The sequence below is a fragment of the Gallus gallus genome (assembly GCF_016699485.2).
Source record: "Gallus gallus isolate bGalGal1 chromosome 37 unlocalized genomic scaffold, bGalGal1.mat.broiler.GRCg7b 37_unloc6, whole genome shotgun sequence".
Lineage (NCBI taxonomy): Eukaryota > Metazoa > Chordata > Aves > Galliformes > Phasianidae > Gallus > Gallus gallus.
The window spans coordinates 37,585-50,433 of NW_024095972.1; the positions used below are offsets into that span (position 1 = coordinate 37,585).

The 12,849-nt window shown below is 55.6% G+C and overlaps 1 protein-coding gene and 3 long non-coding RNA genes across 4 annotated transcripts; 2 read left to right on the forward strand and 2 right to left on the reverse strand.

The window, feature by feature from the left end:
* The first annotated feature begins 5,637 nt into the window (after window positions 1-5,637).
* LOC121108800 lies at window positions 5,638-6,685 on the forward strand. The gene is made up of 3 exons (XR_005843451.1): window positions 5,638-5,786; window positions 5,988-6,245; window positions 6,402-6,685. It is a non-coding gene; the product is annotated as an uncharacterized LOC121108800 (long non-coding RNA).
* Window positions 5,650-6,824, reverse strand: LOC121108801. Its single transcript, XR_005843452.1, has 3 exons — window positions 6,685-6,824; window positions 5,955-6,206; window positions 5,650-5,779 (listed from the first exon to the last, which is right to left on the reverse strand). It is a non-coding gene; the product is annotated as an uncharacterized LOC121108801 (long non-coding RNA).
* Window positions 6,825-7,311: 487 nt separating this feature from the next.
* Window positions 7,312-8,500, forward strand: LOC121108805. Its single transcript, XM_040656945.1, has 3 exons — window positions 7,312-7,379; window positions 7,491-7,601; window positions 7,912-8,500. The coding sequence occupies exons 1-3, from the start codon at window positions 7,312-7,314 to the stop codon at window positions 8,498-8,500; spliced, it is 768 nt and encodes a 255-aa protein (XP_040512879.1).
* Window positions 8,501-8,804: 304 nt separating this feature from the next.
* LOC112531461 lies at window positions 8,805-11,164 on the reverse strand. The gene is made up of 2 exons (XR_005843453.1): window positions 10,795-11,164; window positions 8,805-8,991 (listed from the first exon to the last, which is right to left on the reverse strand). It is a non-coding gene; the product is annotated as an uncharacterized LOC112531461 (long non-coding RNA).
* Window positions 11,165-12,849: the final 1,685 nt, after the last annotated feature.

A 12,849-nucleotide genomic window follows, 5' to 3' on the forward strand; every position in this document is an offset into this window, starting at 1 on the left:
GGGCTGAAGAAACTCACTTCTGTATGGCAGGAAGGACCGTCCGTCCCTGTTGCGTCCCTCTGTGCGCTGCAAGGCGCGGTTGGATCTCTGGCAGCCTGCTGGCTGCTGCTCCCAACCGCGGGGAACCGCACCGCGCCACTTCTGAAGAGAGAAAGGGAGAAACAGGTGGTGGGAACGGGCAGCCAAGGTTTGCAGAGAGGTTCCAGATCGTGCCACAGATGGGATATCAGAGTGCTGAGACACTGATTATCACTATGGGAAAAGACAGCCTGAGCCACGTCCACGTTGTTAGCCCAGGCTGTCAGCAGTGAGCGCTGAATCCAACCGGTTCCTGAGGTCACCAAGGACCAGCAGGGCTCCCCTTGCTCCGTCCCTTCCCTTGAAAACAAGGAAACGGAAGCACCAAGCAGAAGAAGCCGAGCCATACCTTGCCACTCACACGGCAGGCAATTGGAACCAGCGGTCGTCTCCTTGCTGAGACATGGCTGCTGAAGGCTCAGAGGAAGCTGAAGTTCCAGAGGCTCTCTCTGCAGGAACTTCCCCAGCCCTTGGAAAGAGCTGGCTTCCCTCTTCCTAAGACCGCCTCGATCCCGGAATCTCCTTTGGGACAGGAATCCTGCAGAAAGTACCGACGAGTGCACACGCGATGCTTCCGTCGGGCTCTCACAGGGTGATCTGTTCCACAGAAGGCCCAGAGCTCAGTCTCTGCGTGCAGCACGCTCACCAGAGCACCAGCTCTGCTCACCAGCTGTGGCACAAACGCTCCCACCCCAGCAGTGGTTGTGACCTCAGCTGAGTGCCCGCATCGCCCTGGTGCTTTCATCATAAGCGAAGGAAATGGACGCCTCCCAGCTCCACATCTTAGGGTCACCCCATGGGGTTATCTGAAGAACAGGAATGGAGAAGTGAAGACGACTCTTGTGCAGCCCAATAAAAAACAGAAAAGGCCAATACGGCTTCACAGTGGTCAATGGAGTCCCAGAGGAATCACTGGAAACCAATAGCAACGCACGCCGTGGATGTTCCCGGGGCTGGTGCAGGTCTGTCTGGCTGTGGCGTTAGGTTCGGGGACCGATGTAGGCCTCTCAGGCTGTGGCTGTACCTTCAGGCCTCGGGGCCGGTATAGGCCTCTTGGGCTGTGGATTTATATTCAAAGCTGGTGCTGGCCTCTTGTGCCATGGCTGTGGCTTTAGGCCCTTGGCCTGGTTCAGCCTCTCTGGCTGTGGCTTTAGGCCCCGGGGCCAGTGCTGGCCTTTGGGCTGTGGCTTTAGGCCCTGGGATCAATGGCAGCCTGTGTGGCTGTGGCTGTGGCCTCAGGCCTTGGGGCTGGTGCTGGTTTCTCAGACTTGGGGCTGGGGCTTTAGGCCCTGGGGCCTGGTGTAGGCCTCTCTGGCTGTGACTTCAGGCCCGTTGGGCCGGTGCTGGCCTTGCTGGTTGGGGCTTCAGGTGCCGGCCTCTCTAAGTTTGGCTGTGGCTTTAAGCCCCTGCACTGTTTTCAAGCCTTTCAAGCTGTGCCTTTAGTCCCCAGGGCCTTTTTTGGCCTGCCTGGCTGTGGCTTTTGCTTTAAGCCCCATGGCCGGCGTCAGCCTCTCAGGCTGTGGCTTTAGGGCCTGGGCTCAGTGCTGGCCTCTTTTTTTTGTGGCTTTAGACCCCAGAGCTGGTGCCGGTCTCTCAGGCTGTGCCTGTGGCTTCAGGCCCCAGGGTCCGTGCTGGTTTGTCTGGCTGTGGCTGTGGCTTTAGGTCCAAAAGCTGCTAGTGGCCTCTCCAGCTGTGGCTGTAGTTCCAGGCCCCGAGGCCGATGCCAGCTTTCTCTGTCTTGTGTTTTAAGCCACAGAGCTGGTGCCGGCCTGTCTCTGGCTGTAGATATGGATTCAGGCCCTGGGGCCAGTGTCCACCTCTGTGGCTGTGGCTTTAGGCCCTAGATCTTGTGTCAGCCTATAACAACGTGCATTTGAAAATGGTTCGTGTAAGGAAATGAAAGCAAGAGAACACGGAGCTCTTCTGGGTATTTCTAGAATTGCGAAAGGGATCGGAGAGCGTGCTCAGCCTTGGGTGGCTGGTTGTATCCAGCAATCCCTACCACAGTTGTAAACATCACTAAATCTTTGTTATCCTGCTTGCCAGGATTTGGATGGGACAAGAAGCCAACGACTATCAGTTTACGGGAGGTAATGAATGTTAGCCGCTCCCCTTTCTTCTCCCCTTGCTACTTAGGTTACACAGTTCTTCTGTGCGATGTGCCGGTGCAATACCTCTGAGCAACCATTTTGATGGGTTCAGCAATGCTTGGGGCAACAGGCTTTGGTCATCCTCAGATCTACATGACGAGAGAGGACTGAAAGAAAAATAAAATAGGAGGTAATAGTCCTTTCTCTTCTTCTAGTCAGAAGACTAACCAAACCTTCCATACTACTGTCTTTTGCCTTGATAGGGGTGTTCCCTGAACCTCACAGCCTTTAGCACAACACTTTTCTGTTGAGATTCCCGCCAACAGGGGAATATTAGTGCCAGTCCTCTGCCTCTTTTTGTCTCTGTTGTCTGGATTTCATTTAGTGGCCCACGAACAGAGCCAGGATAGCCAAGCCCTGCAGGTGGAGGCAGGGACCAGGCTCAGGAGCAAGGGCAGAGTGGTTTCTTTGTTTCTAAAGGGAATGGCAGTGTTTTCTGCAGGTGGATTTGCCAGCGCATTGCACCTGCACCGGTCTTCCCCTGCACAAAGGAGGAGCAGCTCAGCGAGCTTCGTCTGGGCCATGGAAGGGAACATCCAAACGTCCGGAGCAACCACCAAACGAGTTAGCTGTGGAGGGCTGGTTGTTTTCTGCTGTTTGTCTCATCCTTCTGGAAAGAAGCAGGAGGAGACAGAGCTCAGATTTGATCCCGCTGTGCGTGATGGTTAATGCCAAGGGACAGAAGTGTGTGCTTAGGCAGGGGAGAAGCTAGGAAAGCTGAGCATCGTAGAGGAACGAGATTAAAACAGAGCTCATTCTACACAGCAGTTCAGCACGTTGCAGGGATTTATCTTCCCTTCAGGTCAAACTAATACATAATCAGTAGTTGACAGGAATTCAGATACATCTTCATTACATTCCCGAGAGCCCATTAGCATGCAGTCTCTCCCCCCCTTGCGCGGGCGTAGTAGGTCGTGATGATGAAGGCTTGCAGTCTTCCTCACAAAGGCTCGTAGTCTTCCTCGCTGCAAACTTCTGACCCTGAAGGGGGGGCATCCCCCAAACCAGTTTCAACTTGCCCTGTAGACATCTAATCACCTCCCTGCCAAATGTTTTTTCGAGCTGCTCTCCAGCCCTTATCTCTATGGCCTTCATCCTCCTTGCTATTCCAGACCCAGTGTCTGTGCAAGTGCTTGGAACCCCTTGTTTTCTAACACTCTCTACCTAAACTATCTCTATTTGCCCCTTGTTTCTACTTTGTGAAGCTGCTTTCCCCTTTCTTGCTGTGAGGCCCTCTCTCTCAACTGCAGGGTCCTGCTCTCTCTCTTCAAGAGCAGTCAGAAGAAAGACAAGTGAGAATTACAGGGAACAAAGAAAAGCAGAGAGGAGAGCAGAGGCAGCAGAAAGAGGAGTGAGGATACAGAGAAGAAAGAACAGGGGAAGAGGAGTGCAGATGCAGAATAAGACAAGTCTGGCAACAGGAAACAAAATCCAACAGAAGAGCAGTGCTGATGCAGAGGGAAAAAGGAAGTGAGGATGATGCAGGGGAATAAGAACAGGAGAAGAGTGAGAATGCAGAGGAAAGAGCAGGGAGGATAGAAAAGAAGGGAGAGCCTAAGAGGTGGGCAGATGGAAAAAGAGTGAGGGAAGAAAGAAGAGCAGAAGAGTAGAGCCAATGCAGAAGAAAGAGGAGTGAGGAAGCAGGGAAACATACAGCAGAAGAGAAAAGCAGAGCAGGTGAAAGAGCAGTGGTGAGATGCAATGGAAACCATCAGAAGAGTGAGGATACAAGGAGGAAAGAACAGCAGAAGAGGAGCACAGCTGCACGAGAATGAGCAGTGAGAATACAGGGAAGAAAGAGGAGGAGGAGAGGCAGATGCAGAAGAAAAGAGACGGTCACGTTACAGGGAAGAAAAGCAGGGCAGACGAAGTACGGAGAGGAAGCAGGGGAAAAAAACCACTGAAGAGCACGGATAGAGATGAAAGAGCAGTGAGGATACACAGAGGATAGAACAGCAGAAGAGAAGCAGAAGAGAAAAAACAGGAAAAGAGTGAGAATGCAGACGGAAAAGCAGGAGAATACAGGGAAGAACCAAGAGCCTAAGAGAAGTGCAAATGCAAAAGCAAGCGAGGCTAACAGGGAAGAAAGGACAGCAGAAGGGGAGTGCAGGTGCAGATCCCCCAAACACAGCACTCCCTGCCCGCTAGGGTTGCGGGTGCGACGCAGTCACCACAATGACGTCGAGGATCAATGCCGGGTAATTCAGTGAGCGTTCCAACAAAGAATCAAGGAAAAAACTGCCAGGCAAAGACTAAGAAACCTTCTGGCAACAGGTCTTCAACGTTACGCGTAGAGTCCTTTGGAACAGGAGTTGTTTCTGTGTCAACAACTTGAAGATCAATTCAGGCAACGGCTACTAAAGAAAAACGAGTCACATTACATGGAGAGCAAAGAAGAGAAGAGAGAGGAAACAGAGAGGTGCCAGCACTGCCACCCGGGGTGGGCAGCAGGCTGCTGGTGCCAGCGTCATCATGGGCGGCGGCCAGCACTGGCCACGCTGTCACCGCGTCGCCGTGGCGACGTTTGTGACACGGCCACCCGGGAGGGGTATGAAGGCGGTGCACGCTGGTGGGTCCTGCATCCTGAAGGAGCATCTGGTAGAGAGCAGACGCACCTGAATGGGATGAGCTCCGGCATGGCTGGCGCCAACAAGGAGCAACCCGCTGGCACGAGGCGGAACAGGATGAGCTTCTGCGAGGATGGCCCCGCAGCGAGGCGTGCCTCCATACCCACCTGCCACCGACACCGAAGGTACACGGCTCCACAGCCACCACAGGAGCGCTGCTGCAGCCAATCCTGGCACGCAGACGACACTTTCCATCTGCCACCTCACTCCCGCCTGGCAGCGGGAGGGCTGCCGGGAAGCGGCAGGTGCAGAGTGTGACCCGCTTTTCCTTTGCCCTCCAGAGCGAGTTGCCGTCCTGGGATGCGGTGGCCGCCTACGTACAAGAGCACCTCCTGGTGCAGAAGGTGGGTTGGCTGCCGGGTATTCCTCCTCTCCCTGTCCGCCTCAGCAAGACTTCCTCCCACTCTTCCCCTCCACAGAAAGCAGGAAATCACCCCACGTGTCTCTACTGGGCAATGCCATGGGCTTCCTGCAAATCCCGCAGGAATCACTTGTGCTGGGCGCTGTCCTGTCTCAGGGCTGATCCCGCTCGCGGGAAGCCTCTGGATCCCATCAGGCTGCTTCTGCCCTGACTGCTGTGCTGCATTTGGGAGGGTGAGGGGAAGGAGAGGACTGTGCAGCCCCTTTCCCAAAGCCATTCCCGATGCCCTGGCTCGTGCCTCTGAACAGCGGGAGAGGGCTCCTGAGCTCCGTCCCTGCCTTGGACCGCTACATGGGCTCTTCCTCCAGCCAGCCGGCCCATAACCCTGCCGCCCTTCCTTTCTCTACCACTTGTAGGGGGTCTGGATTCCCACCTTCGGATCCTTTGACACCATCTCCAGAGACATCAGGACTGAGGACGGGACCGTGACTCTGCGGTGGCCCGTCTTTCACTTGTCTGGAAACCTCATAGCCGTGCACCACCTCAAGCCCCGCAGGGAGTCCCTGCCAGGTAGGAGGGAGGATTAAAGCTTGCTGGCTTCACGCACAGGGCCAACAGGGCCACCGCCTCCATTCTCCAAAGCAAACCTCCCCCTCGGAGGAGCCCAGCCAAACATGGGGCCGTTCTGGCTGATGGCCACAAGAAGCAGTTCCAGGGAAGCACTGCGGAAAAACCAACCGTATCATCAACTCCGTCCCTCCCATTTTTCAGCCCATAGGAAGCTGGAGCCGCTCAAGAGCAGCGAGGTGGCCGCAGCTGCCTCTGTGACCTGGCAGACAGCGCAGGCTTGCATCCAAAGCACCGTTGTCCCTGCTCTCTGGCTGCCTGAAGAATGGGGAGAACGTTGCCGTTGTCTTCAAGGACATTGGAGTGCTCCACATCGATGGACTGACCTTCCACATGAAATTCTATTACGACTTCCTTGAGAAGCTGTCAGGGAAAGAGAAGTTCAGGAAAGCTCTTCTCAAGGTGAGCTGTAGCTTTCTACCACCAGCACCTGGCCAGCTGCTCGCGCCGTGCAAGTGCCTGCGGGTGCCGTCAGCCCTCCCTGCCTTGGGCTCCTTGTGCGCCAGTGCCTCAGCCGTCACAAGGACGTCCCACATCCTCCCTGTTCCTCCCCTGCAGGCCCCCTGGCTGCTGGACATGGTGGTGTCCCGAGCGGCACCGGTGGCCTCCCTGGCACTCTCTGGCTGCCTCGTCGTCTTTCCCAAGTGAGTATGTTGGGGGCTGTAGCTGCTGCTTGCTGCAGCTGCTCAGCTCTCATGCCGTAGCATTTGTTCCTTGTGACCATGGGTGTCCCTGCCCTGCCCACGAGGATATGGCATAGAATCATCGCATCATTTGAGCTGGAAGGAACCCGGAAAGGGCACCTAGTCCCACTCCCCTGCAGGGAACAGGGGACACCTACCGCCACATCAGGTTGCTCTCAGCCTGGCCCTGCTGAAGCCTTTAGAAAGCAGTGGCCATCATGCAGCATGAAAATGGGCCTGTCAGCAGGCAATCAGAGAGAGCAACAAGGATTGGTGGAGCGCTGCGTCCCACCGCTCACTGTCGTCTCCTCGCGTACAGGTTTCAAATGGAGTTTGTACCCAAACCACCACCTGGGATATCCGCAGGTCCTCAGGAGGCATCCCTGCGGAGGGGGAAACCAAAGGAAGAGGAGGCTTTGCCACCTCTCGCCCAGGGCAAGAAAGGTAAAGCAGCATCCAGCGCCTTTCCAGGGCACAAGCCACCACTTGAGATGGGAAATCCCTTGCTGACCATCAGCCAAGGGCTCTGACTTACGTCAAAGCTTCACGCCAGCTCAGCACGGCCTCTTTCCACGAGGAATTGTTGGCCTCTCCAAAACCAAGGCGCTGGCTGTGACGTGCCCCCATCCCTGGCTATGGCAGGAGCACCTCGGCACCTTAGGCCCCGCCCTCCCCCAACAAAAGGATATGGTCCCCAAAAGTCACCCTGTCAGCTCATCGTCACCACCCAGCTCCGCTTTCCCAAAGCCACCGTCACTAATGCACTCCCAAAAGAGAGTCCCAAGATGGCAGAGAGGAGAAGTGGGGCCAGAGATGTTTCAGGGAGGGTCCGCGGGCGGCACAGATGTCAGCAGTGGGGGGAGCAGAGCGGCCCTCTCGCATGTTCTGGGAACAGGCCTGAAGCGGCCCCTGGTGAGTGAGCCAAAGGGTTGACGGTGAGTCTCCTCTGCCTTCCCAATCCCAGTGAGATTTGCTGCAAGCCAACCTACATCAAACGCTTGAGCTCGGACAGTCTAGATGGAGGAAAACTCCGAAGGATAAGGAGCTTACTGCGCAAGGAGAGCTCTACGTCCAGGTGAGGCTGGAGGCTCTGGCTTGGCATGTGCATGGGGGTGATTGACTGAGCCAACGAGAGCCCATTCCCTAGCCCCAAAGGGTCACTGTTTCTGGCTGCCCAATAGTGCTGGGATGGGGACGCCAGGAGCCCCCAGCTCACAGGGCTTGGCCCCTCTCTGGATCCCACGGGGGAGAGCCACAGGGGCAGCCGCTGAGCTGTCTGTGGGGAAGGCTGCGTTGCAGCCAAGGTGTCCTGGCTCCGGCTTGCAGGATGCGGCCCCAAAAGCCATCACCCACTCAGGCGGACCCCTCCTGCTCTGTCCTTTCAGTCTGCTGCCAGCCATCCCTGGAGTGCCTGAAGACCAAAAGCAGCCGCTGACCTGCCAGCTGCAGGGCCAGGCAGAAACAGACAGCCAAGAAGACCTGGGCCGAGCCCCGGGAACCAAACACGTGAGCTTCCGTGAGGAAGAACGGGAAGCGGAAAAAGCCCATCGTGTGGCTGCGGTGCTGAAGTTGCCCAAAGCCAACGAATCTTTCAGCAACGATTCCAGACCTTCCTCAAGGGCTCAGTCCAGCCCGTCGCAGGCATCGCAAGGCACTCCATCCCGGCTTCCACTTCTGGCATGCGACTCAGTCAGACTTCTCAGGCGCAGGGCTAAGAAGAGCAGGCAGAAAGAACCTGAGGAGATGGAAGCATCAACATCTCAGGCTGAGGCCAGCCAGCCGCAGGAGTCCTCTGCTGACAGAGCTGGATTTCTGCCACCGATAAACGAAGAAACACAGTCTCCTCAGCGTCAGCCTCCAAACACCAAAGCCCCACCGCGCAGGAAGGGCACACCCCTACCCACGCTGATGCGGGCATGGGCGCCCACTGAGCTCCAAGAGCTCACTCGAGCTGGCTGCAAAACAGATGCTTGAATCCCATCTGCATCATATCTAATCCTAGACTAGGCTGCCGAGTGCCCAATCCAACCTGGCCTTCAACACTGCCACGGACGCGGCGTCCACAAGCTCTCTGGGCATCCGCTTCCAGCATCTCACCACCGTCTCTGGAAAGACCTTCTCCCTGACATCCAATCTTCATTGTCCCTCCCTCTGTCAATAAAGCCTTACCATGGGCCCTATCCCATAGAAATCTCCACAATGCCTGTGGCAGTGTCATTGCGTCTTTGGACGCCAGCTCTGGTGCTGGCGGAGGGAGAAAGAATTGTGAGAGGGCATCAGAACATCTCACGATGCTTTCCTTGATGCCAAAGGAAATCCAGCGTCTCGCTTGGCTCGGCTGTCTGAGCTTTTCTGCTGAAGGGGAAGACCAAAAATGAAGTCAGCTTCAAATTGGTGCGGCAGCTCAGAGCTCTCAGAGGATACCAGGGATCCTTGGGAGGCCCTTTCAAGTGGAAGATTGCGTCCTATAAAGAATCACAGAATCAATGAATCATACAATGGCGTGCGTTGAAAAGGACCACAGTGACCATCAAGTTTCACCTCCCACCCCCCGCCCCGCTATGTGCAGTATTGCCAGCCACTAGACCAAAATGCCCCGTGCCAACATCCAGCCTGGCCTTGAATGCCTCCAGGGATGCGGCATCCACAACCTCCTCGGGCAACCTGTTCCAGTGCCTCACCAGCCTCTCGGGGAAAAACTTCATTCTCAGATCCAACTTAAACCTCCCCTGTCTCCCTTGAAGACCACTCCTGCATCTCCTATTACAACCCACCCTCGGAAAGAGCCATTCCCCCTCCTGCTTAGATGCTCCCTTTAAGGAGCCTTCTCTTCTCCAAGCTAAACGATCCCAGTTCCCTTCACCTTTCCTCATACGAGAGGTGCTCCAGCCCTCTGACCATCTTAGTGGCCCTCCTCTGGACCCACTCCAAGAACTTCCCGTCTTGAGGAGAAGAGAGAATAAAGGTAAGGCAGACGCTGAGAAGGACAAGAGCAAAAGCAGAGAAGAACAGGCACAGGTAAGAAAGAAGAGCAGAAGAGGAGGAGAAGAAAAACGAGAGGATGAAGGTAAGAAAAACAAGCGGGCAGGGAGAAGAGCTGAAGAAGGGATGAGTGGGTGCAGGTAAGACAGAACAGCAGAAGTGGAGAGGAGCTGAAGAGGAGAAGTATGAAAAGTAGAGCAAAAGTACAGGAGGTGGAAAGAGAGGAAAGAGGCAAGAGAGAAGAGAGGAAGAGCAGAGAAAGAACAGAGCAGTAGAGAAGAGCGGACAGTGCTGTGAAAAGAAGAACAGTGCCACAGAGCAGGTGAAGAAGAACAAAGAGCAGAAGAGGAGTGTAGATGAAGAAGAGGTGTGAGGGCACAAGGAAGAAAGATCAGAAGAGAAGAGGAGTGCAGGTAAGAAGAAGGAGGAGAGAAGATACGGGAAAAAGAACAGCAGAAGGGTGCAGATGCAGAAGATGAGAGATGACACAGGGAACAACAAAGAGCAGAAGAGGAGAGCAGTCAGAAGAAAGACAAGTGAGAATACGGGGACAAAGCAAAGCAGAGAGGAGTGCAGAGGCAGAAGAAAGAGGAGAGAGGATACAGAGAAGAAAGAGTAGTAGAAGAGAAGTGCAGATGCAGAACAAAGAGCATTGAGGAGACAGAATAAGAAGAGCAACAGAGGAGTTTAGACGCAGAATCGATGAGGAGTGAATAAGGAGGGGAAATAACAGAGAAAAGGGAGAGAAGAGTATGGGAAAAAAATCTAGTAGAGGAGAGGAAGACAGCAGGACAGGAGAGGTTAGAAAGATAGAAGAGAGAAGGGAGGGAGGGGCATCAAGGAAAGGTTTCCAAAGGTAAAAAAAAAAAAAAAAAAAAGAGAGAGAGATGAAGAAGATGGGAGTTCAACAGAAGAACTGAAGATGTAAGAAGTGGGGAGGCGTGTGCAGAGAGCAGGAGAGCAGAGAGAGAAGGTGAGAGCAAATTCCGTCACTGAGAGAAGAAGAAAAAGGAACGTCAATAATTTTCGTCTCTATTAAAGCTGGGTTCTGTGCAGGACATACAGGTGTTGTTGTTCTTTTTCTTTCGTTCTTCTTTCTTTCTCTGCATTGCTTGTGTTCCTTTAGGCAATTCAAGAACTAGGAACGTCCAGGAACATTTGCACAACTTTGTCATGTCTCCTTAATCTCAGCTGCTTTAAAATACCCAACCGATGTCAAGTGGGGGTCACCTCCTCCAGGGCACCCTGCAATCCAGCTGTGTGCGTTCTCACTTGGAAAAACTCACCTTCAGGAAGGAGCAGAGAGATTTTCCACGCTCGGCCAAGAATCCTCTTCTGCCACCCAGCACATCCATTGCTGAGCAGGACACCATCACTCCCATCAGCGTGTTGCCCTCTGTTCCCACGCCCTCAAGAGCAAAACAGCCACGCACAGCTGACCACAAAGCCTTTGGAGCAACCCACTGGCAGACACAGAGCTTGCACACATCCACCGCCAGGGACGTGCTGGGAGCTGATGTCTCTGGGCCCAGGGCACGGCAGCATTGGATTCAGTGCTTTCATGCCTCCTGACAGCAAACCTCTGCTGCCAAAGCATCCTTTGCCCAAGGAAACCGTGCCATCAAGCACAACGCTTTCTCCCCCGAGTCTCTCCAGCCGGCAGTGAAAAAGACAGACACAGCTTTCAGGAAGCCAAGAAACACAACGCACTCCATCTAGCAAATAACCCCAGCACTGCTTACCCCTTCCTGAGGAACAGGGCACACAAAAGCCCACCCAGGAGCAGACCTCAAGCAGAGCTCCTTCCCTGCGGGCAGCCAGCCCTTCCGTGAGCTCAGGGCCGGGTGGAACCAGGCTGCACCCCTCGCTCATGCAAGAGAATCGCCTCCAGCTGCTCCCCACAGCACAGCAAGGCGGAAGGAAGATTCAAGCCTGGCAAGGAAAAAGACAACTCCGCCGCTCCTGCAGCTTCACGGCTTCTCCTCGCTGCCTTCTGCTGCTCCCGGCAGCGCCTCGCCGCCATTCTTTGCTCCTTCGGAGGCCCCTTCCCGCCGCTGCCGCTGCTTTCCGGGAGTTCCGCTGCGCTCCCAGCACGGCGCCGGCCCCTGCCGGTCCTCTGATTGGTCAGCGGCATTTCCATCCCGCCCCCGGTGGACCTCTGAGTGGTCAGCGGCAGGTCCATCCCGTTCCCGTCCGGCATCTCATTGGTCAGCGGCAGCTCCGTCTCGACCTCGCTGGCCCCTCAATGGTCAGCGGCATCTCCAGTCCCGCCCCCGGTGGCATCTCCCCGGATGCGGGCCAGCACCGAGACGGAAGCGCGGCAGGACGGGAGCGGTGCTGAGGACAGCGGCGCCGGAGGGGTGCGGGAGAAACGGCTCCATGCCGGGAGGAACCGAGCGCGCCCGAATCCCCCCCGCCGTCCCCTCCGCTCCCCTCCCTCCGCTCGGCGTGGATGCGGGGATTTGGGACGGCTGAAGGACTCGGGTCCCCACCGCCGCAGCGCTGCTGCCCGCATCCGGGCCGGGCCCCCCCCCGAGCCTCCAGCGCTGCTCCCGGTGCCCCCCGGGGCTGAGGTGGTCTGTGGGTGTAGGGGCAGTGGGGGAGATGTGGTGGGGATGTGGGAGCTGAGGGGGCTGTAGGGTAATGTGGGGCCGTGGGGGGCTGTAGGGGTGGCTCTTGGGGGCTGTGGGGGGTTACAGGAGGTATGGAGCAGTAGGTAGGTGTGAGTGGAATATAGGGGAATGTGGGGCATTAATTGGTCTTGCTAATTCTTGACGGACAAGGTGTGTTTAGCTGCCAAAGTCGGTGGTTTGATAGCATGTTCTGAAGCATGTTCTGAATGGTTTGGGGCCCTTCCCCTATTAGTGTTGTCGTAAGGCAGTGACGGACTTCCTCACTCCGTAGGAACGGTTCCTGTGCAAGGGCATGGCCGTCTGCCTGTACAGGTACTGAAGGGGATGGTTGTGTGACTGCTGTGATGGAGTTGGAGTTGGCTTTGAATGTCAATTGCACCCCATTAACATGCAGCTCTTTCTGACCCAGGCAGGAGCCGGACAGCGGTACTGCAGCTCGTCTGGCAGCTTTGCAGCTCAGTTGGGAAGTAGAAGATGTGGCTGTGAAAGAAGAAGTCAGTTGCTGGGACGTCCCCCTGTTCTTCCCCTAGCTGTCCCCTTGCCTCAGCCTGGATTCCCCTTGCATTCCTGTAGGATTCCCTTCCATTCTCCTGGTTGCCGCTTGCTTTCCCCAAGGTTGCTCTTTCCTTTCCCATGACAGCCCACCCATCATTCTCTCAAAGCCCCAGTATCCCCCGCAGTTTTTCCCCAGCAAGACCCCTAGAGACA